This window comes from Bombyx mori, chromosome 19, assembly GCF_030269925.1.
Source record: "Bombyx mori chromosome 19, ASM3026992v2".
NCBI lineage: Eukaryota > Metazoa > Arthropoda > Insecta > Lepidoptera > Bombycidae > Bombyx > Bombyx mori.
The window spans coordinates 73,112-99,428 of NC_085125.1; the positions used below are offsets into that span (position 1 = coordinate 73,112).

At 46.5% G+C, this 26,317-nt stretch overlaps 1 protein-coding gene across 1 annotated transcript; it reads left to right on the forward strand.

The window, feature by feature from the left end:
* Nucleotides 1-1,483: 1,483 nt before the first annotated feature.
* LOC110386928 (nose resistant to fluoxetine protein 6) lies at nt 1,484-26,317 on the forward strand. The gene is made up of 12 exons (XM_038017774.2): nt 1,484-4,194; nt 14,922-15,058; nt 16,274-16,589; nt 16,667-16,781; nt 17,030-17,117; nt 17,192-17,358; nt 21,908-22,093; nt 25,110-25,283; nt 25,367-25,517; nt 25,605-25,791; nt 25,872-26,014; nt 26,120-26,317. The coding sequence occupies exons 1-12, from the start codon at nt 4,092-4,094 to the stop codon at nt 26,294-26,296; spliced, it is 1,944 nt and encodes a 647-aa protein (XP_037873702.1). The 5' UTR covers nt 1,484-4,091; the 3' UTR covers nt 26,297-26,317.

Genomic DNA, 26,317 nt, shown 5'->3' on the forward strand with positions numbered 1-26,317 from the left:
TCGTGAAATTGGTCTTATCGCTTCCAGGGTTCATGCCTAGCTGTTTTTTCACGCTTCTTGCTTATTGCTTCACCCGATAACTGCGTGTGCTGAAAAGGTCATCTCCGCCCAGTAACCCGTACCCTGGTGATCTAGCCAGCCCAGGAAACCTCCAGGAGTCCAGACGTGGTGCTTCAGCGGGTCAACCCACGTCCGTTGGCTGCCGGAATTCAGGAGGGTAACCTACAGAGGGAGAGTCAGATCGACCGTACAACCACACCCTACAAATTTGTGTGCTCAACTGCCGTTTTTTTTTGTAATATATATTTTTTTAACTGAGACACTAGTTTTTTTTCTTTTTTTTTAAAGGAAAGACTAAGCAGTTGTCGCAAGATTCATTCGCGAAGCAGCTGCTGCTTTTGAGTTGTTAGGTCTCTTTGGAGACGCTCGGGTAGCTGTCAGCAAATCCCACCCCCTTCTGGCTGGGCCCTTGCTCGTCCACTTGTTCTGGTAAAACTGGAAGGGCCTCCGGCCCACCAGTACCTAATCACTTAAATATAAAAAAAAATCAATACATTCCCTCACTATCTTTCTCTTTAAATTTTTACAAAATAGATTTCATAACTCAGTGGTACCGTGGGATCATAGTTCAAAACGAGGCCCTTTTTATCCTTATCTACCTTCTACCTATCTATATATATATATATATATATATAAAAAAGAATTGCTGTTCGTTAGTCTCGCTAAAACTCGAGAACGGCTGGACCGATTTGGCTAATTTTGGTCTTGAATTATTTGTGAAAGTCCAGAGAAGGTTTAAAAGGTAGATAAATATGAAAATGCTCGGAATGAAATAAAAATAACAATTCTGTGTTTCCTTTGATGTGTCCCCCGTCGGATGGATTCCTTTTGTTACAAAAGTTTAGGTCTTTTACCTATCGATTGAGGCACTACGAAGTCTGCCGGTTCAGCTAGTATTAAATAAAAACAACTTTCTCAGTGTGGCAGTCTCGAAGACTTGGTTAAATTCTGAGTTTCTATGATGACCTAGATGATAGATCAGATGGATACATTAGTTAAAAATAGCATCCCTTTTTTAAAAAATAACTCTCTTAATATCAAAGCTGTAGAAATAAATAACTCCTAATGTTATATTTCAATCTACGTTCCAAGAAAGAATATCGCCCTTGCTCGTTCCCTACATTGCCGTTCCGGAGTGTTGAATGCACCAATGGTTGTGACACTGCACTGCGGACCCGGAGCGGATGTTGGCCGCACAGCACCTCGCCCGCCGGCCCTGCTCCACCTGCTCCACCTGCTCCACTCGCACTACGCCACTGAGCCATCAGAGCCGCCGCGCCCTCATCTCATACCAAATATTTAGCTCACTAAACCTGCTCCACATCTTTGTTTTTTCGGACGCGTCAATCACCATCATCTCTCTGAACTTTTCCTGATGGGGGACTTTAATTTTCGTAACCACAGTTATGGGGTGCCCCAAATGATGATAATTTTAGTATTAGTCTCAGTCTTAAGATTTGGAAAAAATATCATAACAAAAAAAAAAACTTCTTCAGCTATTTGAATGGAGTAAACTTGATTGAAGTTCAATTAACAACATCGAACTTTGATGTTGATACCAAATAAAACGCACCTTTAATTACAAATATAAATGTAGCGTGTTAAGCGAAATGTCCCTTAAACCAAACCAGGCATTTCACCCCTCGACATGATCTATCTATATCTATACCCTCGATGAACAAAATATTACTATAATGTGTATAATCTATAGTGTTAATGCCATATCTACTGTACAAAGGAGACATAGCCGTCTCAGTTTGATTGAATTCAAGGACAGTTCAATCATGTACCAAGTGGACGCTAGTTTGCGCGCTGGGTGACTTGGCGCACGCTTGTACTTGTGATATATGATTATCATTGTACAAATGACAAAACAAATTCAGAACATGCTTGATTTTGTACTACGCGACACTGGCATAAATTGCTGACACTAAGCAGGTGTGGCGGATAGCCATCATATAACGCAAGATAATAATTGACAGATGCCTGAATCTCGCTTACGACATTTACAAGATAAAGCGCATATATACAAGTTCCGAACAACAACATTCGCCATTCCCGATCCTGCGGACAGAATGGAAAGCAGTCGACGTCGCCCAAAACACGTCATCTCGGATCCTTCCGATCCACTAACGGTGCTTTTAGGTACCTCAAGCACCGGTCACCGTGCTCGTCGAACCCGTCGCTTGCGACGAAGGGCTCGACGAGTAAATTAACCCTCAGACACAGCCCACTGAGTTTCTCGCCGGATCTTCTCAGTGGATCGCGTCTCCGATCCGGTGGTAGATTCTGCGAAGCACGGCTCTTGCTAGGGTTCGTGTTAGCAACGTCGTCAGGTTTGAGCCCCGTGAGCTCACCTACTAGTAAGGTTACGCTGGAATAGCCTCTCAAGGCTACCAGCTTTAGTAGGAATAAAAAAAACAACATTCGGACCGTCGCGTCGGTCTACCGAGCAAATATCACTCGCTCGGTGGAAGATCTTCCCTTTGTCGTATATATCTCACTAAACTGGTGACCCACGACTACGAGCACCCCGGAGAAACAGATGTCGGAATCCAGCGGATCGGACACGGCGCGTTCGCAGGTAACCACACGACCACGTCGACACGTCAAGATGGCGTCGCCTGTCGAGCCAGCGTGCCCGAATACACAACTACCCTCTATACATATCAGGATACCACTGCTCTGGCCTGAAAAACCAGCTATATGGTTCGCTCAAGTCGAAGGACAATTTGCAGTGATGCGTATTACCCATAGATTATACACTTAATATATTCGAGATATTACCGATAATGCGTCCAAATGTTGTTGTTCGGAACTTGTATATATGCGAGCTTATCTTGAAAATGTCGTAAGCGAGATTCAGGCATCTGTCAATTATCTTGCGTTATATGATGGCTACCCGCCACAGCAGCTGTATTGTCAGGCTGCCAAGAATTATACAAAAAAAAGAATATTTGATGTTGTAATGTCGAACTGGACAACTACACATTCGCGTTTTTGAGCATTTTTAATTTACATAATAAAATATTATCTATTTACATAGTAAATAATTTTAAAAACAAGCCACGAACTCAGCAACTCATTTATTTAAGTTTAATTTTTTTAAAAAAGACGAAACATTCTCTTTGTACGCGGCCGCCGCCCGCGTCGCCCGCGTCGCCTCGCATTAGCGCGTCTATATAGTTGTTGTGTGACTCAAACATAAGGAAGTCATAAAGACATTAAGCTGCGTACGTGAATTAGATCAGGGTACATAATAATAGTGGGTCATCAGCCAGTGGGCACGCGTGACCCCGAGCTGCGACCACTGGACGAGAGATAACTTCTCAAATAACATTCTGGATTATTTCATTACATTATATGTTTACTATACTTCTAATATACCTAATACCTAAATGATCCTAAATTTTAAAAGACACTCAAATATCCGGTCATCGGTCCTACCTATTTGGCTGCTATTTGGCTGAGAGACTCAGTGGTAGTTAGAGGATGTTCCAAAGAATAATAAAAAAATTTGGTATGGTTTATCTCGGCGGCGGCTCTTCCAGCGAGATCTTTGCTTTAAAAACTGTGTCAATATTTTTTAATAAATATGTAGATCGCAAGTACGTCTGTTGCTTGAGATACGTACATTAAGTGAACTGGACGAGTGCTGGGGAACGATCGCATGAGGATCCCGCTACAAGCTACGGCTCTTCGATCGGAGCCCAGGGTTCGTGTCCCGAGCGGGCCAGCGACATCCATTGTCTTTGAGTTCGGCTCTACACCAGGTGTCCCAGGTGAGCGGCAGGCGCGTTAGCCAATCTAGAGCAATAAATATTTAAAGTAAAACCATTTTGTTTTACGTTTTTGAAGGCTTATTGTAATGACCACGTTGTTCTTGGAATAATGACTTGAATAGTACAAGTAAATCGAAAGTGGAGGAGCGAACGAGGGCGTCGCGCGCGCTCTCAGTCGCCCGCTGTCCCCGGACCTGACTGTACCGCCGGGCGCCCCTCGCCGCGCTGGACCCACATCCACGGAGCAGGATGCTCAGGTCCACGGGCCTGTCGAAGGTGTACTGCCGCACCGCAGTGACGCTGATGCTGTGTGCGACTTGTTGCTCAGGAGGAGGCATCTATAGCTTGAACGGTGAGTAGAATATTAAATCATAGTCGGCACGGGTGGGTACCACCACCCTGCCTATTTCTACCGTAAAGCAGTAATGCGTTTCGGTTTGAAGGGTGGGGCAGCCGTCGGAACTATACGGAGACCTTAGAACTCGTATCTCAAGGAGGGTGGCGGCATTTACGTTGTAGATGTCTATGGGCTCAAAAAAAACGCGCCTAGTATACATCCGTGAGCAACGGCCGGGGCCATGGCTTTTGCGAACAACTAAACACAAGGTCCTGTGAACACATGTCCCATGAACATCTGCTGGTCTTCAAGAATTTCCTATACTTAAGGAAAACGAATTTCTATTATTTTTTATGTAATATAAAAACACCTGCTACTATCGCGCAAGCTGTTTATTTACAAATTTTCTTCCCAAAACATTACTGTGGATCTGTATAATGCACTTAGGTTCTAAGTATTTAAAGTAGAATTCTAGTGCAAATTTTAATTTACTATACCTCTCTATACTGTCTAGTCTCTTACATACGAATGCAGTCCCCATACTCTTGAATTAGTTAAATTCTGATGCACATGCAGCCCACCTGCGAGCAAGTGTCCTGTGGCTGGGCTGCAGATGGGGCTGTGGCGGACATCAAAACCGAATCCGGAAGTAATTCGTTTAAAGTGAAGATGCTTGTCACAAAGTGTTTGCTTTTAGACACACTTATATGAGTTCTTTATCTACAAAATTCCGTTGAGTATACATACAACGTAAAAATCTTTTTTTTTATAAATAAATATAATTAGTCAGGTCATAAGTATTGTCACACAGTAAAAACTTTTCTTTTAGAATGCTGGCCACTAAAAAGGTTATTGAATTCGAATTTCGAATTGTTCATGAAAATAAAAATGTATACTTTTAGAACTTTACTCATTTTTAAATATGGAGTGGACGCTTAAAGAAGACCGTGTTGCAGTTATTGCGTTGCATCGTTGCGGTTACGCGCCAATTCAAATTTTTAACATACTGAAAATTTTGAATATAACCAAAAGATTCGTTTATCGTACCATCAAACGATACAATGAAGACTCTAGTGTAGATGACAGGTCAAGAAGTGGTCGCCCTCGGTCTGTTAGGACTCCAGCAGTGATAAAAGCTGTGAAGGCGCGAATTCAAAGAAATCCCAAACGTAAGCAGAAACTGTTGGCCCTTTAGATGGGGTTAAGCAGAACCACGGTGAAAAGGGTGTTAAATGAAGACTTAGGGCTTCAGGCATATCGAAGAAAAACAGGACATCGTTTGAATGCTCGTCTAATGGACCTGAGACTGAAGACATGCCGCGCTTTGTTGAAGCGGTACGCGGGAAAAAAATATCGGGAAATTCTTTTTTCGGATGAAAAAATTTTTACCGTAGAAGAGAGCTACAACAAACAAAATGATAAGGTGTACGCACACAGTAGTGAAGAAGCGAGCAACCGTATTCCGCGTGTCCAACGAGGTCATTTTCCATCCTCGCTCATGGTATGGTTGGGAGTTTCTTATTGGGGCTTAACAGAGGTACATTTTTGTGAGAAAGGTGTAAAAACGAATGCAGTTGTGTATCAAAATACAGTCCTGACGAACCTTGTGGAACCTGTTTCTCATACCATGTTCAATAACCGGCACTGGGTATTCCAACAAGATTCGGCGCCAGCTCATAGAGCGAAGAGCACACAAGACTGGCTGGTGGCGCGTGAAATTGACTTCATCCGGCACGAAGACTGGCCCTCCTCCAGTCCAGATTTGAATCCGTTAGATTACAAGATATGGCAACACTTGGAGGAAAAGGCGTGCTCAAAGCCTCATCCCAATTTGGAGTCACTCAAGACATCCTTGATTAAGGCAGCCGCCGATATTGACATGGACCTCGTTCGTGCTGCGATAGACGACTGGCCGTGCAGATTGAAGGCCTGTATTCAAAATCACGGAGGTCATTTTGAATAAACTTTAGTGTCATAAGAATCTATGTTTTGTTAGGTTCATTTTGGTATATGAATGGTTACATAATGAATAAACTTGTTTCAATTATTTTACATTAAACATGTGACAGAATTTATACACCCACGGTGTGGTATGGTATCGAAGCATCTCTAGCAACGCAGTAGTAATTTCTCAATGCCCTTCTTGATGAAGTCAGGTGTACGGGATACAACAAACTCTTCAAAGGCATTTTGTTTTGCCCCTCAAGTATTAAATTTTTTTCCTGCAAAAAAGTTGTCCAAACTTTGGGAAAAGTACACGTCTGTTCACGCAAGGTCTGGTGCGTGCGGTGACGGATGACGCAAAACTTCCCACCCCTGCTCTTGTAGGTTGGAGACAGTCTGTTGTGTTGTATGAGGTCGCGCGGAGCGGCGGTACAGGAGCAGCGAGGACGAGTGATCACCCAGGGCTGGCCGGAGAGTCGCGAGCCTCTCCATCACAGTACACATCCCCAGTAATGCTGACCTTGCCAATTTGACGCAAATGGACTGATATTGCTAAGTCATACATGTATATTGAGTATCGTCAGCGTGTACCGTCGCTTTTAAAGCATTGTTGTTAATTTTAGTTTTCGGCCGACCATGATATTAATTTTTTAGATTATAGTTTAAATGTCAGGAGCTTTCAAATCAATAACGAGTCGCGCGTTCGTTTGTAATAATCACTCCGTACAAGTCATTCGCACGTGCAGGCCGTTTGCGATTAGCTTGAAACACACGTAACACATGTATTCATATAAACACCGATGACAATCGTATTTATTATTAATATTATCTCAACAAACAACCGCGGGTGTAGTTTGGAATGGGAACGTGAAGAATTTTGTGTCCAGGGCATTGTATGTAGCGTGTTCGCTTTAAGGTTGAATAATGCCTTGACAAATATAAAGTGCTTTTATGAATTGACTCTGGAATGGAGTTCAAGAGCTGCTGTAATGCGTTCGGTGTGATAACCAGGAAAATGTCTCTCAAATACAATTGAGCCTACGACCGTGGGGCACGAGGTCGGCCGACCACAAGCCGACACGTGACGCAGCACTCACACACGCACACATGAAGCAGTACGTGCGTGCACTGGTTAAGTGGCGTGGCTCATAAATGTTTTATTTGTAATCCATTTCCAAGTATTCTCCATTACATTTTAAGACACTTTAATTCGTGCTAATATACTCATATAAGGAGCATGCAGGCCTCATTGAGCACATGAACTCTACTCTATTTATTGCTACAGACGACGAGCCACTACTTGTGATAAAATCCACCAAAGTTGATTTCAATCCATGAATGAGTAAAATTTTTACAAAAAACAAACATTAGTGACCGGTGCGGCGGTGCGGCGGTGCGGCGGCGCGGCGTGCCTTGGTCGTGAGTAGTAGGTAATAGTGGTGTGTTTACGGCCTGTGGGTCACCCGGCCGCGTGGCGATGACGCGCCGGCCTCGGTAACAGAGTCACATAACCCGGTAAACCAAAAGAAATCATCCAACGAGTTGCCGCCCAATTAACCTCCTCATGTCTCTAAGTAAACCTTATGAGCGTTTGCTCCACAAACGCCTCAGAGATTTCTTCACATCCAGGGGCATTGACATTGATGAACAATTCGGATTCCGCGCAAATCACTCATGCGTACAACAGGTGCACCGCCTGTCAGAGCACATTCTCGTAGAGCTTAACCGACCTAAGCCGTTATACACGGGAGCTGTCTAAATCGACTTCGCAAAAGCGTTCGACCAAATCTGGGAATCAAAAACTTTAGAGCAGTGGTTCCGAAAATGGCGCATACACATCAACCCAGCGAAAAGCATTGCGGTGCTATTTCAAAGGGGAAAGTCCACACGGATTGGACGCCTTTAACTTTTTTTTTTTATGATTGAAAGTTTACTGGTGGCCCGAAGGCCTTTCCAGTTTCACCGGGACAAGTGGGCGAGCAAAGGCTCAGCCAAGAGGGGTTTGCTAACAACTGCCCGAGCGCCTCCGAAGGAAACCTAACAACTCAAGAGCAATTTTTTTTTTTTTTTTTTTTTTTTTTTTTTTTTTTTTTTTTTTTTATGATTGAAGGATTACTGGTGGCCCGGAGGCCTTTCCAGTTTCACCAGGACAGGTGGGCGAGCAAAGGCTCAGCCAGGAGGGGTGGGATTTGCTAACAGCTACCCGAGCGCCTCCGAAGGAGACCTAACAGCTCAAGAGCAGCTGCTTCGCGAATGAATCTACTACCGGATCGGAATCGCGACCCGCTGAGAAGATCCGGCGAGAAACTCAGCGAGCTGATTCATGGGTTAGGTTGCACGGCGAACTCTTTGTCGAGTTCGACGAGTACGGTTACCGAGGTCCCTAAGCCTGCTCCTAGAGCTGAAGGCGTCTAGTGCGAAGGTTATTGGATCTGATGGATCCGTAAGGACGTGTCTAGGGCGTCGACGGTGACTGGCTCCTGCATGATCAGGATTCGGGGAGTAGTCAGCGGCGGCTACGATAAGGCGATTATCATGACGCATAGCCTTATCGAAGTACCGTTCCGACGCTGACTTCATGAATTTCTGTATAGATTCGAGGCCCAGGTCGTCGTGTAGGTCAACGTTCCTCACGAACCACGGAGCTCCGACGGCTAACCTGCAAAAGCGGGATTGTAGAGATTGAAGGGTGTCTATGTGCGTGCGGGCCGCGTGAGCGAACACCACACTCGCGTAAGTCATGACGGGCCTTATGCAAGTTTTGTAAAGTGTCACCTTGTTCCGAAGGGACATTTTACTCCGCTTACAAATCATGGGGTAGAGTCTACCGAGAATAAACGCGGCACGGTCACGGACTGATTTTATATGCGGGCGGAATGTCATCGATGCATCCAGGGTAACGCCCAGGTACTTGACCTTCCTGGCCCAGGGTATGGATTGACTAAAGAGAGTAATCGGGGGTGTGAGATTCCTCCTCCTTATACGGGAGGAAATCCGTGTGGAGCTTCCCCTCTGAAAGAGCACCGCAGTACTTTTCGCTGGGTTGATGTCTATGCGCCATTTTCGGAACCACTGTCCTAGGGCTAGGGCTGCGCTCTGAAGCTTCTTCGCGATTAGGGACTTGTTTCTACTGGAATAGTAAACAGTCGTGTCGTCGGCGAATAAAGCTAAATGGGTCGGCGGCGACCGGGGAATATCGTTAACGAATAAGCTAAATAGGAGGGGTGAGAGGACAGAGCCTTGCGGGACTCCAGCTGTGAGAGGTCGTGGGGAGGAGCGGGTTCCCTCGACTCGATATCGAAAAGAGCGGTTCGACAAGAAGTCCCGTATGATGAGCACGAGACTATCCGGCACACCCATGTTGAATAGTTTGAAAATCAAACCGTTGTGCCAGACTTTGTCGAACGCTTTTGCGACGTCGAAGAAGAGAGCTCCCGTGTATAACGGTTTTGGTCGATTAAGCCCCACAAGAATGTGCTCCGTGAGGCGGTGCACCTGTTGAACGCATGAGTGATTTGTACGGAATCCGAATTGTTCATCGATGAGAATGCCCTTGGATGAGACGAAGTCTCTGAGGCGTTTGTAGAGCAGACGCTCATACAGTTTGCCTAGAGACATGAGGAGGCTAATCGGGCGGTAGCTCGTCGGATGATTTTTTGGTTTACCGGGTTTATGTATGCCGATAACGTCCGCTTCTTTCCACACCGCGGGAAAGATACAGTTCGCCATAGCGGCATTGAAAATAGATGCCAACATCACGATGAGTTGGACGGGTAGAAGTTTAATAACGCGGTTGGATATACCGTCGGAACCGGGAGCCTTGCGAGGACGTAGGTCTTTGATCAAGTCTTTAACTTCCATCGGGGTGACGGGTGGTAACACATCAGAGGGTGGCAAGGAGGCTCTGCGTTCTACCTCACTGTCTACTAATTCTACATGCACAGGGTCCACGGATTGAGTGCTGGGCGTGCACTGGGTTTGCAATGTATCGGCCAGCAGCTCTGCTTTTTCGTCATCATCGAACGCCGTGAGTCGGCCTGAGGGGCCTACGAGGGGGGGCATAGTTACTACCGTATCCGATTTGAGAGTACGAGCTAAGCGGTAGTAAGACCTTTGGGAGGGCGCGAGTCCTTCTAAGAAATCAGACCATCTGGCATCTCGGACTTCGGCGATGCGAGACTTTACGTCGCGTTGTAGGGCACGCATTCGAATACGATTTTCCGCGGTAGGATACCTGTCGTAGGCGCGTATCGAGGCGTTCTTAGCTCTAAGGAGTTCCCTAATATCGTCGGACAATTTGAAGCGGTGAAGGAAGTCCTCCGCTACAACTTGTTTCGATGACCTATCTAATGTCGAGGTGATGTGTGACGTTAAGATGTCTATGGCTTCAGCGGTATCCTGAGGAGACGGGGTAGAGTCCGGGCTAAACGGTAGCGATGGTGGGTCAGATTCAGCCAGGCTGATGCCCAGCGTGTGCCAATCCACCACAGTCCTCGTGACGGGAACGGAATCGGGAGCGCGACCGAGCTTCATAACGACGGGACGGTGGTCTGAATCTAACTCTGAAACTACTTCGATCGAGTGTAAGCGCAGAGTTACGTTTTTTAATAACGCTATGTCGAGTATATCCGGGCGATGCGCGATATTTAGCGGGTAGTGAGTCGGGATTAGCGGAGCGACGATATCGAAGGCGAGATTATCGACTAACGCGTCAAGCCGCCTGCCATTCGGGGTTGTGGTGTGTGAGTTCCACCTAATGTGTTTACAATTTAGGTCGCCCGCCAGAATGACAGAGCTCCCCATGCCGAGCAGCGCCTCGATATCACTGCTTAGAACGATCTTATCCGGTGGAAGATAAACGGACGCGATAACGATCGGCGCGTGTCCCGTCAGTGAGATTCGGCACACTGATGCTTCGATATTAGCGAGCGCGGGAGGATCGAGTGGGACGCAATGCAGGGCTCTTCTATAGTAAATGACGGTACCACCACCACGAGCAGAGAGCCTGTCGTTCCTGACCATGTTATAGTTCGCGATTTTAGGGTCACGGCGCGCGGGCTTAAGTAGGGTCTCCTGCACTAAAAAGATATCAATTTGATGGTCACGCAAAAAGTCAGAAACCTGATCACGCTGATTTGCGAGACCGTAAGCGTTAAAAAATCCTATCGTTACGGATAGGGGCTTTATTCTACTTATATACGCCATTGATTACCGGCGGAGTGAGGGGAGGACGTACGTATTTAATGACGCGTATACGTCGGCGTATTCTTGCACAACGGCGATAAAGTGTTGTGCAGTGGAGGCAGAGCGAATGGCGTCGCCCAAAGCGTTAACGCGCTCAAAGTTGATCGACTGAAAGAAGTCGATCGCTAAAGCGAGATTGTCGGACGCGGTCGGAGGGCAAGTCGCGGGAGAGGGACGAGTCGCGGGGGCGGGACGAATCGCGGAGGAGGGAGTTGTAGCCGTGTTCATGTACGGCAGCGGTTTCGCCCAGGCCGAGACACTGGGCACCGGCGCCGGAACGAACGCTGGCTTAGCCTGCGACACAGAGGGTGCCGAGGCTTTGATGTCTGGGCCGGAAGCTCGGAGGCGGTTTTGGCGGGCGACGCGGCGATTTATTTTCGGGGCTCGGGGGCATCCGCGGTAATTTGCGGGGTGACCCTGTGTTCGACACAGGACGCAGCTAGGCGGTTCTGTCGCGGTTTTTTGATCGCGAGTGCATAGGGCCGTGGCGTGATCGCCTAAGCACTTGACGCATCGGGGGCGCGCGTGACAGTTACGGGAAGAATGCCCGTATAATTGGCAGTTATGGCACTGGCTAGGTGTGCCTTTCTTGTGTGGGGTTTCAACTGCGATTCCGGAAAGGCTACAGACCGTTCGGATGTTGAATATTTGCTTACCCTCGGGGGTAGGCTGGAGGGCGACGAGAACCATATTATATGGCTCCCTTCCGCGGCCTGTGTGCATGCGGTGTACGGAGTTAACCGGTAGGCCTTGTTCGAGAAGGTCGGCCTTGACGAGCTCGGCATCCAACTCTTTAGGGATGCCACGTATAACGGCACGGAGTTCGCGCTCCTCCTGGAGCGTATATGTGTGGAAACTTATACGCTCCTTACGGAGGTAAGAAGAGAGGGCCCTATGGTCGTCGGATGTTCGAACCTTAATTTGAATGCCGTTCGCGAGGTTACGGGCATTCGTAAAATTGATATTTTTGGCCTTAAGGGCCAGGGAAACTCGTTCCCAAGCTGCCTTCTCTTGAAGGATTACCGGGGGAGGGGTCTGGGCTTTATTTTGTGCCACCGGACGCGGCGACGGAGTGGCACGGGCTGGAGGCGCAACGGGAGTCTGAGGGCGGGGGCGCGACGCGTTCGCGGCTTTGCTAATTTTAGCGGCCGCGGGAGCTCGAGACTCCGCGGCACGCTTCTTACCCTTTTGCACCAGGGTGAATCCATCTGTCGATGAGGCGGGAGCGAGGTCGACCTCCATCTCCGAGTCAGAGTCGGAGGACGAGGAGGCGGGCGCAGGTGACCTACGAGTAGGTGTTTTGGACGGCGCGACGGAGGCCGCGGATGATCGCGCTGCTGGAACGGTGACCACGGCGGACGACGCAGCAGTTTTACTCGCCAGTATAGGCGACGCGGGAACGGCAGGCACGACGGAGGCTGCGGTGCTCGATGCAGAAGCTTTGCACGCAGGTACAGGCGACGCAGGAGCAGCGAGCTCGGTGGAGTCCACGAGAGGGCTCGCAGTGTGATCGGCCTTGAAGGCCTGAAACTCGGAAGTGAGCTTTGGGTAGCGAAGCCGGAGAAATTCCGCAAATACAGCGTCCATGATGTCTACGTGCCCAGGTGGGGCTACCCTGGGTCTTAGAAAACACTCGCCTTGCGGCGAGGCCCCAACTTCTCGGACCTGAGCGGTTCTATTGAACACAGGTGTTGATGCGGCACGATTACTGCAGGACAAAGAAAAATCACAACAAAACGGAAATAACAAAAAGAAACAAAACAATTAAACACTTCCAGGAAGACAGTTTGTCGGCAGATGTACCACGAACACAGAAATAACAAAAGGAAACAAAACAAATAAAAACTTCCAGGAAGAGCACTTAGTCGGCAGATGTACCACGAACACAGGCCGCGCGAACAATGGCCGGGCTAACAAAAGCCGGGCGAACAAAGGCCGGGCGATCGAGTGGTCGATGAGCACGTCCGCGCGTGACGGGTGCCTCTATCGGAATGACAAGAGCAATTGCTTCGCGAATGAATCTACTACCGGATCGGAATCACGACCCGCTGAGAAGATCCGGCGAGAAACTCAGCGGGCTGATGCATGGGTTACTGGCTCCTGCATGATCAGGATTCGGGGAGTAGTCAGCGGCGGCAACGATAAGGCGATTATCATGACGCATAGCCTTATCGAAGTACCGTTCCGACGCTGACTTCATGTATTTCCGAATTGATTCGAGGCCCAGGTCGTCGTGTAGGTCAACGTTCCTCACGAACCACGGAGCCCCGACAGCTAACCTGCAAAAGCGGGACTGTAGGGATTGGAGGGTGTCTATGTGTGTGCGGGCCGCGTGAGCGAACACTACACTCGCGTAAGTCATGACCGGCCTTATGCAAGTTTTGTAAAGTGTCACTTTGTTCCGAAGAGACATTTTACTCCGCTTACAGATCATGGGATAGAGTCTACCGAGAATAAACGCGGCACGGTCACGGACTGATTTTATATGCGGGCGGAATGTCGTCGATGCATTCAAGGTAACGCCCAGGTACTTGACCTTCCTGGTCCAGGGTATGGGTTGTCTCTGAAGCTTCTTCGCGATTAGGGACTTGTTTCTACTGGAATAGTAAACAGTCGTGTCGTCGGCGAATAAAGCTAACTGGGTCGGCGGCGACAGGGGAATATCGTTGACGAATAAGCTAAATAGGAGGGGTGAGAGGACAGAGCCTTTCGGGACTCCAGCTGTGAGAGGTCGCGGGGAGGAGCGGGTTCCCTCGACTCGATATCGAAAAGAGCGGTTCGACAAGAAGTCCCGTATGATGAGCACGAGACTATCCGGCACGGCATTTGAAAATCAAACCGTTGTGCCAGACTTTGTCGAACGCTTTTGCGACGTCGAAGAAGAGAGCTCCCGTGTATAACGGTTTTGGTCGATTAAGCCCCACAAGAATGTGCTCCGTGAGGCGGTGCACCTGTTGAACGCATGAGTGATTTGTACGGAATCCGAATTGTTCATCGATGAGAATGCCCTTGGATGAGACGAAGTCTCTGAGGCCTTTGTAGAGCAGACGCTCATACAGTTTGCCTAGAGACATGAGGAGGCTAATCGGGCGGTAGCTCATCGTTTGAATGCCGTTCGCGAGGTTACGGGCATTCGTGAAATTGATATTTTTGGCCTTAAGGGCCAGGCAAACTCGATCCCAAGCTGCCTTCTCTTGAAGGATAAACGGGGGAGGAAATCGGAACATTCATTCGCGAAGCAGCTACTCTTGAGTTTGTACTCTCCTCACAGTCCTCTCCTTAGTACTCCTGAGTACTTTCCTTTGAAGACGCTCGGGTAGCTGTTAACAAATCCCACTCCTCCTGGCTGAGCCCTTGCTCGCCCACCTGTCCTTGTGAAATTGGAAAGGCCCCTAGACCACCAGTAATGCCTCAATCATAAAAACAGAGTCACGTTGCGACCTAGAGGCACAGAGTGCCAGGAGACGCGTGCGCCGTATGCCCGTGACGCCAACAAGACAACACCATGAGGATATCGGAGTCCTGTATGACACGTGATGCTTTCGATATTCCAGAGAGTGAATATCGCAGGATGCCGGCGCTGTACGCGCTAGACGAATACGAGCCATGTCTGCAGCAGGGCGGTCCGTACTGCCTCCTCGATGCGGACCTGCTCCCCGGGACTGATTCCAGCCTCATGGACCTAATCCAGGTGAGATACTAGTACTAGTAAGAGTAGGTCACCGGAAGCTCGTGCATCCCAAGTGCCAGTGCCGGCGGTACCGAAGTTGTTAATTAACGTTACGTCGCACATACGGTTTCACTTTCAGAAATATTATACCAATTTTGTAAAGCACGAAGCAGCCATTAGTTCTGGCTTGAAGCTAGGACAGTCGTTATATGTGCCAATTTATTATTGGAACTCATGATGATCTCTTTGAGACAGGATGTCTCACGGAGACAACATGCATTCGTATCGAGCGATGAAACGATTTGCGAATCCCGCAGGCGGGTACCAATTGTTCTGATGTAATACGTACTTAACGAATGTTTACGATTCACTTCCACGGTGTAGGAGTAACATCGTGTAATAAAAATAAAACCCGCAAAATTATAATTTGTGTAATTACTGGTGGTACCCCGCCTATTTCTGCCGTCAAGCAGTAATGCGTTTCTGTTTAAAGGGTGAGGCAGCCGTCATAACTATACTAAGACCTTAGAACTTATATCTCAAGGTGGGTGGCGCATTTACGTTGTAGATGGGCTCCAATATGGGCTCCAGTAACCACTTAACACCAGGTGGGCTGTGAGCTCGTCCACTCATCCAAGCAATAAAAAATAAATATAAACATTAACGATGTGACGTAACGTAGCGCTCTGAGCTTCAGTACATACTTAAAACCAGCTCATTTATTATCCTAAACTATAAAAAAATATCTGTAATAGTTCTGTAATTTTTTGGTGCACACAAACGCGCAGGAGCAATGCTCTTGACGCGGCTGGTGCCGAGTAGACGAGTCACTAGTTGGGTGACCATACGGACCCAGAGAACGGGTTCAATTATCTACGGTATTGCAGATTCGAGGTCTGCACTCCGTTTGTAACTCTTGTCTTCTAATAGTTGATGATGTGTCTGAATCGAAAGAACTTTGTGAAAACGGTAAACTTCTCACAGCCATTCAGCTACTTTAAAAATGGTGGTTCTTGACAGTTGGAACGGAACTCTGATAAGTTCTAATAATCACACCCTGTGATACTCCTGTAATGCTCATCAGCTCGACTAATTGCTCAGCTGGGAACCGAACGAGACGCGCACTACGCTCGGATTGGTTCACTCGACAGAGGCCTGTCCGGTCCGGTCCGGTCAGCCTCCGACCTCCGAGCGTTCTCGTTAATGACCATTCAAACTTTACGATTGGTATTTCAGGGCTACTCTGCGCACCGCGTGAAGCACTTCAACCACACCCAGATCCACCGCGGAGTCTGTCTCAGCACCTCGTGTGCACACGTCAACCGCACTGCACTAGGAATAGAACGAGCCCTCACACAGTGTCTCAACCAAACTGTCTCGAAGGCGTACGGGCTCCAAGTTAAGCTCGCTAAGCTACACTACTGTGTCCGAGAGGGAGAGAGCAGCCCGTTCGACGCGAGCGACCACGTGGTTGCTGTTCTTTATTTACTTGTGATGCTGTTGAACGCTGTGGGGAGCTGCTATGATCTTATCATATGTAAGAATGGCAAGGGTACGTACTTAGTAGACAAATAATGAAACCTTAGAGCACGGACAACGATAATGATGAAGATCAAATTAACTTGACAGGGAACCCGTGTCTGTTGGCGTTCTCAGTGCAACGTAATTGGAAGCGGCTGGTGTCGCCGAGCCACGCGCTGCGGGACCCACGACTCGACAGGCTGAAAGCATTCCACGGAATCAGGTAGGGGCCAGACCCGCCGCGGTCTCTGTAATTAATGTCCAGTATTCAGTGTTGGAGAAGTACTGGAGTGGAGACCTCCTACTTGGCGCTGTGACATGGGCAGACAGCCAACGAGGTGGGCCGATGATCTGGTCAAAGCGGTTGGTAGAGACTGGATGCGAAAGGCAAGAGACCGAAGAGACCTACACTCAGCATCGGGTGGCCACGCGTTGAAGAGGAGATTGAGTGTTGATCGGCTCGTGTTGCAGGACGCTGACGATGCTGTGCGTGTTGTTCTCCCACACGGTGCTGATCATGGCCTACTCGTACGTGAACAATCCGCTCTACATAGAGAAGGTATATTTACAGCCACAGTGCGTTATGTAAATGATTGAATCCTTTACAAACCGTATCTGTTATAAACATTTCAGGCTTACGACGATCCCCTCAAACAAATATTGTTCAACGGCACCCTGGTGACGCACACCTTCTTCGTGATGTCCAGCTTCCTCCTCGCGTACAACTTCCAGATCTACGCGGAGACCCACGACCTCACCTGGACCCACCTGCCTAAGGCTGTACTACTCAGATGGCTCAGGTTCATTGATAATAATTGATTTAAACATAATGACTAAAAATAAAAGGATCCAGCGCTAAGATCTCGAATTATGAATATAAAAATATGTACCTATTTAATTTCTAGGATATTAGTAACTTGGAAAATGCTATAATAAAAATTAGATTTGTTTTAGAGAATTACCTAACATTTTTTTTGCTTAGATGGGTGGACGAGCTCACAGTCCACCTGGTGTTAAGGGGCTACTGGAGCTCATAGACATCTACAACGTAAACGCGCCACCCACCTTGAGATATGAGTTCTAAGGTCTCGGTATAGCCGGCCTTCCATCACCCGGATGCTCTTGCGTAAAACGCGTGCAGAGCAGCTTGCACGTTGTCTTCTTAGGCCCCCCTCGCCGGTCCCCAGACCGACATGTGAGGGGGACCCGAAACACTTAGAGGGCCAGGGCTTGGGCGAGATCCGCCTCCCTGGCCCCCGCTCGACGGCGGCGGGATTGTGCGTCTCTCACGCGCCCCGCCGCCTCCTTCTGCGAGATGGTGCACTCGCAGAAGTCAAGCATCGCCTTCCACGACTCGTCGTCGCCGAGCATCGATGCTCGATGAGGGCTAAAAAGTATTATTTAAGTTGAAAATTGCTGATATTAAATGTGTTTCAAAGAAATGAAACTACGAAAATAATTATACATTAACCCGCACTTCGTCAAGTGAACAAACCCACATACAGTACTGCCAAAGTTGGTTAACAAATGTACGGGCGCTCCTACGTAGAGTTTACTACAAAATAGAGATACAACTAAATGGAGTTATCGACGCTGATGATCACTTGATTTTTAGCCTCCTACAAACACAAAATAGTTTGATTATTGCTTTTTTTGACATTACACTAAGTAGTAGGTAGTAAATTGGCAGACTGGCCACCTTGTGATAAATAGTAGAAATGCTAGGGAGACACGGCAAGGCTACTGCTTACTGCCGATCAAGACTCTCCTTAAACTTCTTTAAAAAAAGAAATGCAATAGAGCTCAAGGAACAGCTTGGAGGGGAGGGGAGGGAGGAGAGTTTGTTCCAGAGCCACAAGGTACTTGGCAAAAAATACCTCAAAATTAACTGTGGATGAACGTAGCGGTTCCACATAGCATGAATGAGCCCTGCTCTAGTGGCGGGCGATGCGATGGTAGAAAGGAAATCAAAAAATCTTTTCGAATAATTCCTCTGAGCCCTCTCCATAGCGCATACAGTGAAAAGTACAGAGAGATCCAAAGTTCCTCCGTAGACCAAGAGGCTTCAAACGAACCTTGAGAACATCTAATAAATTCAAAAATAATTAAATCTAATTTATTGTTTTGTTCAATACTGCTATAACTATTAATAGTAGAGCCATTTTTTGGTATTCCTGCACACAATATGACGCACCTGGAGGTAAGTAGTTACCGGGCACACTGATAAAATTTTATATAAATATGGTTTAAAGTATGAAATGGTCGTTTTAATGTAATAGGTACTTCGAATTAACATAGAACCTTCATGGTGAGATTTTTAAGTGAAACTCTTTTCGAATGGTACCAATGAGGTTCTTCTTTTAAAAAATGTGCAACATTCGATTATCTACTTTCAGATGTTGTTTTTATTCAGCTTAGGCAAGAAAGACTGATACTTCGAAAATTTAAGTGATTTTTGAATACAAGTTCCGACGCGGAACTAACGCTGCAGAAACAGCTCGCAATATCAATGTTGCGTTTGGAGAGGGGACTGCTAATGAACGCACCGGGCGAGTTTGGTTTAAACGCTTTCATGATGGATATTTTGATTTGAAGAAAGAACCACGTGGAAGACCGCCCGCACATGTGAATAACAATGAATTTTAAGAGATAGTAGAAGCCGATCCGAGCCAAACTACCCAGGAATTAGCGGCATGGTTTAACGTAACCTTACCAACAACATTGAGAGACATTAGAGTAAAATCAAACAATTTTTTTTTTTAAAGTGTGTGTGTATGCTATTGTCTATAGCTTATAGCCTATAGCCTATATTAGAAACCATTCGTCACACTCCGTATTCGCCAGACTTTGCTCCAACGGACTACCATTTTTTCGTGGCTTGGACAATTTTCTACGTGATAAGAAGTCTTCTTCCCAGGAGGCAGTACCAAATGCTTTCACACAGTTTGTAGAATCTAGATCACCAGAGTTATATCGCAAAGACATAAATGACCTTCCTATTAAATTGCAGCAATGTATAGATATTAATTGTAGATATTTTGATTAAATAATAATGTTAAATGAAAAAAAAAACGAATTTAAATTTTTCAGTACAAATCGGCAATTTCATACTTTAACCCCCAATAATTGAATGCAGTGACGGCAGCGGCGCTCTATAGAACAGACCCGTTCGACTCGTACCTACTCAGTGCTTTTTATTTATTTTTTATTGCTTAGATGGGTGGACGAGCTCACAGCCCACCTGGTGTTAAGTGGTTACTGGAGCCCATACATAGGCGGCACTGAAAATTTCGGGAATTAACGAAGTGACACAACATTACTATTTAAAAATGTATTTATTGCTTTTCGAAGTATTCTCTACGAAATTTGACACATTTTTCCATACGATGGAACCAATCATTGAAGCAACCATTCCATTCGGAAGTTGGGGTCTCCAAAATGGCCGTTTTGTAGGCGTCCACAGCTTCTTCAGGTGATGAAAATCTCTGTCCACGCAATTTATTCTTTATTTTAGGGAAAGTATAGAAATCATTAGGGCTTAGGTCGGGGCTGTACGGCGGATGGTCTAATAATTCTATGTTTTCTTGCTCTAAAAACTCTTTTGTTCTGTGCGCCGTATGAGAACTCGCATTGTCGTGATGGAGGATGATGCGGCGGTTACAGTTCTCTTTACGGAGTTCAGAAACGACCTGTGGCAAACAAATGCTAGCATACCATTCTGCATTAACCGTTCTTTGTCCCTCAAGAGGAATAGTCGTAACATGGCCGGTTTTGGAGACAAACGTGGCCACCATTTTTTTTTGCAACACTCCGTGAACGAACAATTTTTGTTGGCTTTAACTCATTTTCGAACACCCAAACTCGTGACTGGTTTTTTGTTTCGGGTTCGTACGCGTATATCCAGGATTCGTCACCTGATACAATGTTGTATACAGCATTTGAGGATCCTGCGTGGAATCTTTCGAGAGTTCTGACGCACCAAGTAACGCGAGCCGCTTTTTGCTCTTCACAGAGCGAATGCGGTATCCATCGGGAAAACAACTTTTTTACACCTAATTGTTCATGCAAGATTATTTGTATTTGACTCATGCCAATGTCTAAAGTTGCCTGAATTTCGCGGTATGTCACATGTCGATCTTCCTCAATCAGCTTACGCACAGCATCAACGTTTTCTTGGGTCACTCTAGTTTTTGGACGACCTTGACGGGGATCATCACTGGGCTTGACACGTCCATGTTGAAACTCAGCAAACCAGCGATAAATTGTGGTTTTGGATGGGGCTTCATCACCAAATGCAGAAACCATCCGGTCAACACACTGTTTTTGTGTTAAACCACTTTTAAAGTCATAATAAATCATCGCTCTTGAATTTTCTCGAGTCAATTCCATTTTCTCAACGACTAAACAAGTTTGACAAAACCTCGTGACAAGACCGAGAATCTTTTTTTAAATAAATAAATGGTATTCGATTTTAAAACCAAGGAGTTTTCAATTAAAAAGATTTTAATATGACAGGAACAGTGGAAATATTCCATTCCCGATACTTTTAGAGCAGCCCTCGTAGACATCTACAACGTAAATGCGTCACCCACCTTGAGATATAAAGTTCTAAGGTCTCAGTATAGTTACAACGGCTGCCCCACCCTTCAAATCGAAACGCACTACTGCTTCACGGCAGAAATAGGTAGGGTGGTGGTACCTACCCGTGCGGACTCACAAGAGGTCCTACCACCAGTAATTACGCAAATTATAATTTTGCGGATTTGATTTTTATTACACGATGTTATTCCTTCACCGTGGAAGTCAATCGTGAACAATTGTTAAGTACGTATTTCATTAGCAAAATTGGTATCCGTCTGCGATTCGAACACCGGTGCATCGCTAAGCACGTATGCACCGAACGTCTTATCCTTTAGGCCACGACGACTTCAAAGTGTGAGACGACTGCGGAATCCCGGCAAACAGGGGGACGCTTTCTTTGACAAACCAGCACACTGCGGTTGCTACCGTAATTATGTGCACCATTTAGTATATTCATGTCTCACGGTGTTAGATCTCAATTTATACATTCGACTAGTGACGTCGCCTGACCACGGTCCGCTGTAGACAATTTTATGACAAACATTGATTTCTTGAAACAATTTTTTTTTTTGCTTGTAATACACCTGATATTAGTCTGTATGTATGGAATGTTGGCGTGATGTACATCTGCAGCTCCCTGTGTACATTCCGCCAGACAATGAGGCACGTGTACGGTGATCACGTACACTGCGTCAGCCCCGCCTGTCGACGCGACAATACTGAGTACCTCCCACGACCTTCTCGACTGCGCCCTGTCGATGATTACAGACTGACTCCAACGTACGGCCTGGTGCTGGCGACGATCTCCACGCTGGGCCGGCACGCGGGCGCCGGTCCGCTGTGGGGGCTCGTGGTCGGCAGCGAGGCGGCCGCCTGCCGTCGCTACTGGTGGGCGCATCTACTTTACATCAACAACTACATCTACGAAGACGCATTCTGTGCACCGCAGACTTGGTAACCTTTTTTTTTTCTTTATCTTGCAATCAGTCAGCTAGACTATGAGCAGATGTGTTGAGAGCTGTTAGACGGTCAGAGCAAAATCTCCATCGAGACTGCTCCACTCTGTCAACCGTGTCTATCAAGACTTAGGATTTATCGCCTTTTAAGCCTATTTATTAGGTCCGGTGTGGTTGCGTGGTAAGGATCCTTATTAGGATGCATTTCTAGCCTTTTTCTGTATTTCATACTCCAGGTCTTGATTTCCTGTTTAACAGTCCGGATTTTGAGGTGTTCATGAATCTCCGATGTTTTTATAAACCACGGACAGTTCAATATTTGTTTCAAGATGTAATTTTGAACCCTCTGTATGATACTTATGTTAGAGTCACACGCCGAACCCCATAGTTGAATCCCGTATGTCCAAATTGGTTTCAAGAGCATTTCGTAGATGAGTAGCTTATTATCTACTGACACTGAGCAGCCAGTAGAGTCCTCTGTATTTCAGGTTGATTTCTTCTCTCTTCTTCTGTATGTGTTGTTTCCATACGAGTCTCCTATCAAGGTGTATTCCCAAGTATTTTACGCAGTGTTCTTGCGGGAGTTGTTGATTGCACAGAGTTACTGGCGGACAGTCTCCTCTACGGAGGGTGAAGGTTACATGAACGGATTTTGTCACACTAGTTTTTATTCTCCACTTTGAAAACCAGGTTTCAATGTCTTTCAATCCAGTCTGTAGGAAGTCTGAAGCTTCGTTTGGGCTATTGCTACATGCCAGTACAGCGGTATCGTCTGCGAATGTTGCTAATGTAACATGTTCGCTTTGTGGTAAATCACATGTGTAAATGGTATACAAGACTGGACCCAGGACAGACCCCTGCGGTACACCAGCTTTGATTGAGTGAAATGGCGATGTACACTCTTCTTCTCTTATTTGAAATATTCTTTCTGTTAGATAAGATTTTATGATGGGGAAGAATGTACAGAGTAGAAGAGTTTTTACTTTATACAAGAGACCTTTATGCCATACTCTATCAAACGCTTGCTGCACGTCTAGGAAGGCAGAGGAGCAGTACTCCTTTCTCTCTAGTGCCTTCCTTATTACAGAGCAGATTCTATGGACTTGTTCCACAGTGCCATGCTGCTGGCGAAAGCCAAACTGGTGGTCCGGGATTATGGCTCTTTGATGAATCTCCTCCAATAATCTGTGCAGCAGGACTGACTCAAAAAGTTTTGACGTTACTGTTAGTAGACTAATCGGCCTGTATGAGCTAAGTTCGTTCATTGGCTTCCCTACTTTAGGTATCATAATTACTTGTGAAACTCTCCACAGCGATGGAAATTGTCCAGTTCTTAGTATGCCATTAAATAAGATGGTTAGAAAAACTATGGCTTTTTTGGGAAGTTTCTTCAAGACTTTTTTGTCTATTAAATCAAACCCGGGGGCCTTTTTGTCCTTCAATTTTGAGATTGTCGCCACGAATTCTTTCGGAGTTGTAGGCCTAATCGGCAAATCGAGCTGGAAGTCTTGACTTAGGACCGAATCTATGAAGGAATCATCAGTGTTTGGGTCAGCATCATTAGGCGTGAATATTTTTGCTAAGTGAACAGCAAAGGCGTCAGCTTTTTCTTGTCTTGTCCTTGCCCAAGTGTTATTCTGCAACCGTAACGGCGGTTTGGGATCTATAGGCCTATTATAGTTCCTACAAGCTCGCCATAGAGAGTAGTTAGTAGCACTTGTTGCAGTTAAGGAATCTTGATAACAATCCATAGTTTTGTCCCTTGCATTTTTTATGGCAAGTTTAAGATCCTTGACTGCTTTGCTAAGAGCTCTTTTATCTACTGAGAGCCTGCTAGTGTGCCATACTCTTCGCAGTTTTCTTTTGTTCAGAATCAGTTCTTTTATTTCAAACGATATCTTATTTTGCCGTGGCCTGGGATTCAAGTGCTCCGGAGAGGTTTTCCAGCAGGCAGCTTGAACTGTTGTGGTGAAATGCTTTGTGGCTTCTTCGATATCCTCTTCTGTTTTAAGTGCTATTTTTAGGCTTAGCTCCGTATCAACTATTTCCCGGAAGCTATCACATTTTTTTTATTTGTTTAACTTTAATTTTTTTGGCAAGATTTTAATTTTTATTTTTATTTTGTCATGAATTTTTTTTTTTGTCTTGACCTAAAATAAAAAAATTCATATTACTCTCAATTTTCACTATTATACGATCAACCCCTATTTTTCCATCCCGATTTTTATTTTTTTTTATTCTATGCACAGATCCGCAATAAGTTTGCAAGATGGCAATCAAATATTATAATTATTGTAGTACGATACATTCTTATTCAGAGTTTATAATTACAAAGTTCCTTTAATTATGTTTTTTTTTAAATTCAATTTCATCTCCCTCCCTCACCGGTCGACTACTGATCAACTATCAATCGATCAGTTATCCCCGCCAGGTGTCACCACTCATCCAGCAAACATCACGTAGTAGGGATAAGGACGAAGCCGGTCTCCTGTCTTACTCACTATACATTTTTTAGTCATGTTTTTTTGGTTTTATTTATTTATTTAATCAACAATGTTTCAACAGCATTTAACTAGACACAGGGTACAGAGGATGTTTTCACAAACATGAGCCAATTAAAGAAACACATTATGTTTCCAAAAAATTTTATTTATTTGTGTATCAATCGTAGCTTGCCAGCCATGTTTTTTTTGGTTTTATTTGTGTATCAATAGTATGTTCAGTAGGTCTGAGAATCGGCTACTATCTATTGTTCATACCCCGTAAGTGATAAGGGTTGTCCACCCCAAACATTTCTTTTTTATTTTTATTTTTTGGATAAATTTTTTTTGTTTATAATGAGGTATTGCTGTTGAATTAGGTTTTTTTCCTACACTAGAATTTCCCTAGAAATCTTATTTAAGGCAACACAACGTTTGCCGGGTCAGCTAGTACTAATTTAATAATATAATATTATTAACTACACACAGCTACACGAGTCAATGAAATTTGGAAGTAAAGATGTGAGTGTGCAGGTACCTGGCAGCGGACACGCAGCTGTTCTGTGTGGGCGTGGCGGTGTGCGTGTGTGCTCGCCGGCCGCGTGCCCGCGCGGTGTGCCTGGCGGTGCTGCTCCTCCTCTCGCTGCTGACTCCGGCACTGCACACGTACTTGCAACACCTGGACGCCGTCGTCCTGCAGTCTCCCGAGTACGTTGTACTGGTACACGTAGGTCTGATCCCACACGGCACATGAGGCGGTTGCTAACTAGATGTGTGAACTTGTATTGCAGGACATACAGGAACCTCTACGAGCGCGAGGACACGTTCCGGCTGCTGTACATCCGCGGTCACACCAACCTCTCCACGTACACGCTGGGGCTGGCGGGCGGCTTCTTGGCCTACCGCGCCCAGACTCAGCCTCAACGTTTCACTGGATACAAGGTGGCAACTAGCGCACGCGCGCACACCATGAGACACCTCGAGTAAGCGTATCTCCGTATGTCTGACCCCGGCGCGGTCTCTGCGCAGAAGCACCGCTGGCTGGTGTGGCTGCTGCTCCCGCTGGGCGTGGCGGTGATCCTGTCGGGAGGTATATTCTACAGGGACGGCGTGGAGCCCCCGACAGCGCTCAGAGTGATGTACGCTGCACTCTACAAACCTATTTTCCAGCTGCTCGTCGTCGCTCTGATCTTGTCTTGCGTTTTGAAGCTGGAAAGTTAGTAACTGATTCAATTGCTTATGTACAATGATAGTAGTATTCGTTTAGCATAGTATATATGATGATGATGTTTGCAGACAGCTACCGCGCGGTGGTGGAGTGGCGCGGCTGGGGCTGGAGCGGCCGGGTGTCGTTCAGCGCGTTCCTGCTGCACACGCTGTTCCAGCGCGGGCTCGTCGGCTCGCAGACCGCGCCGCTGCACATCTCCGACTACTACGTCGTAACTATTACATATTACCTTCGACGACTGCGTTGGACATCTTCGTTCCGCAGTTCGCATACCGCGACCTGAGGTGCAAGAGACAACAGCCGGCGCGTGTTGCAGGTGACGGTGCTGTGTGCCACGGCGGTGATGTCGTACGTGTGCGGGTGCGCACTGTATGTGTGCGTGGAGGCGCCGAGCTCCGCACTCACCCGCGCCCTCTTCGGCCCGCACCCCCCGCGCACTCCTCGCACGCGTCCCGCCCCCCTCTCTACAAACAAGACAACATCTGACCTCTGAATACATACCTGTGGCTATACA

Bases quoted from the DNA above. Each gene is read 5' to 3' on its own strand.
- LOC110386928 (XM_038017774.2), top strand. From the start codon at position 4,092: ATGCTCAGGTCCACGGGCCTGTCGAAGGTGTACTGCCGCACCGCAGTG. The intron at 16,590-16,666 runs GTACGTACTTAG...TTAACTTGACAG, and splicing joins CATATGTAAGAATGGCAAGG to GGAACCCGTGTCTGTTGGCG. The intron at 25,792-25,871 runs GTTAGTAACTGA...TGATGTTTGCAG, and splicing joins TTGCGTTTTGAAGCTGGAAA to ACAGCTACCGCGCGGTGGTG.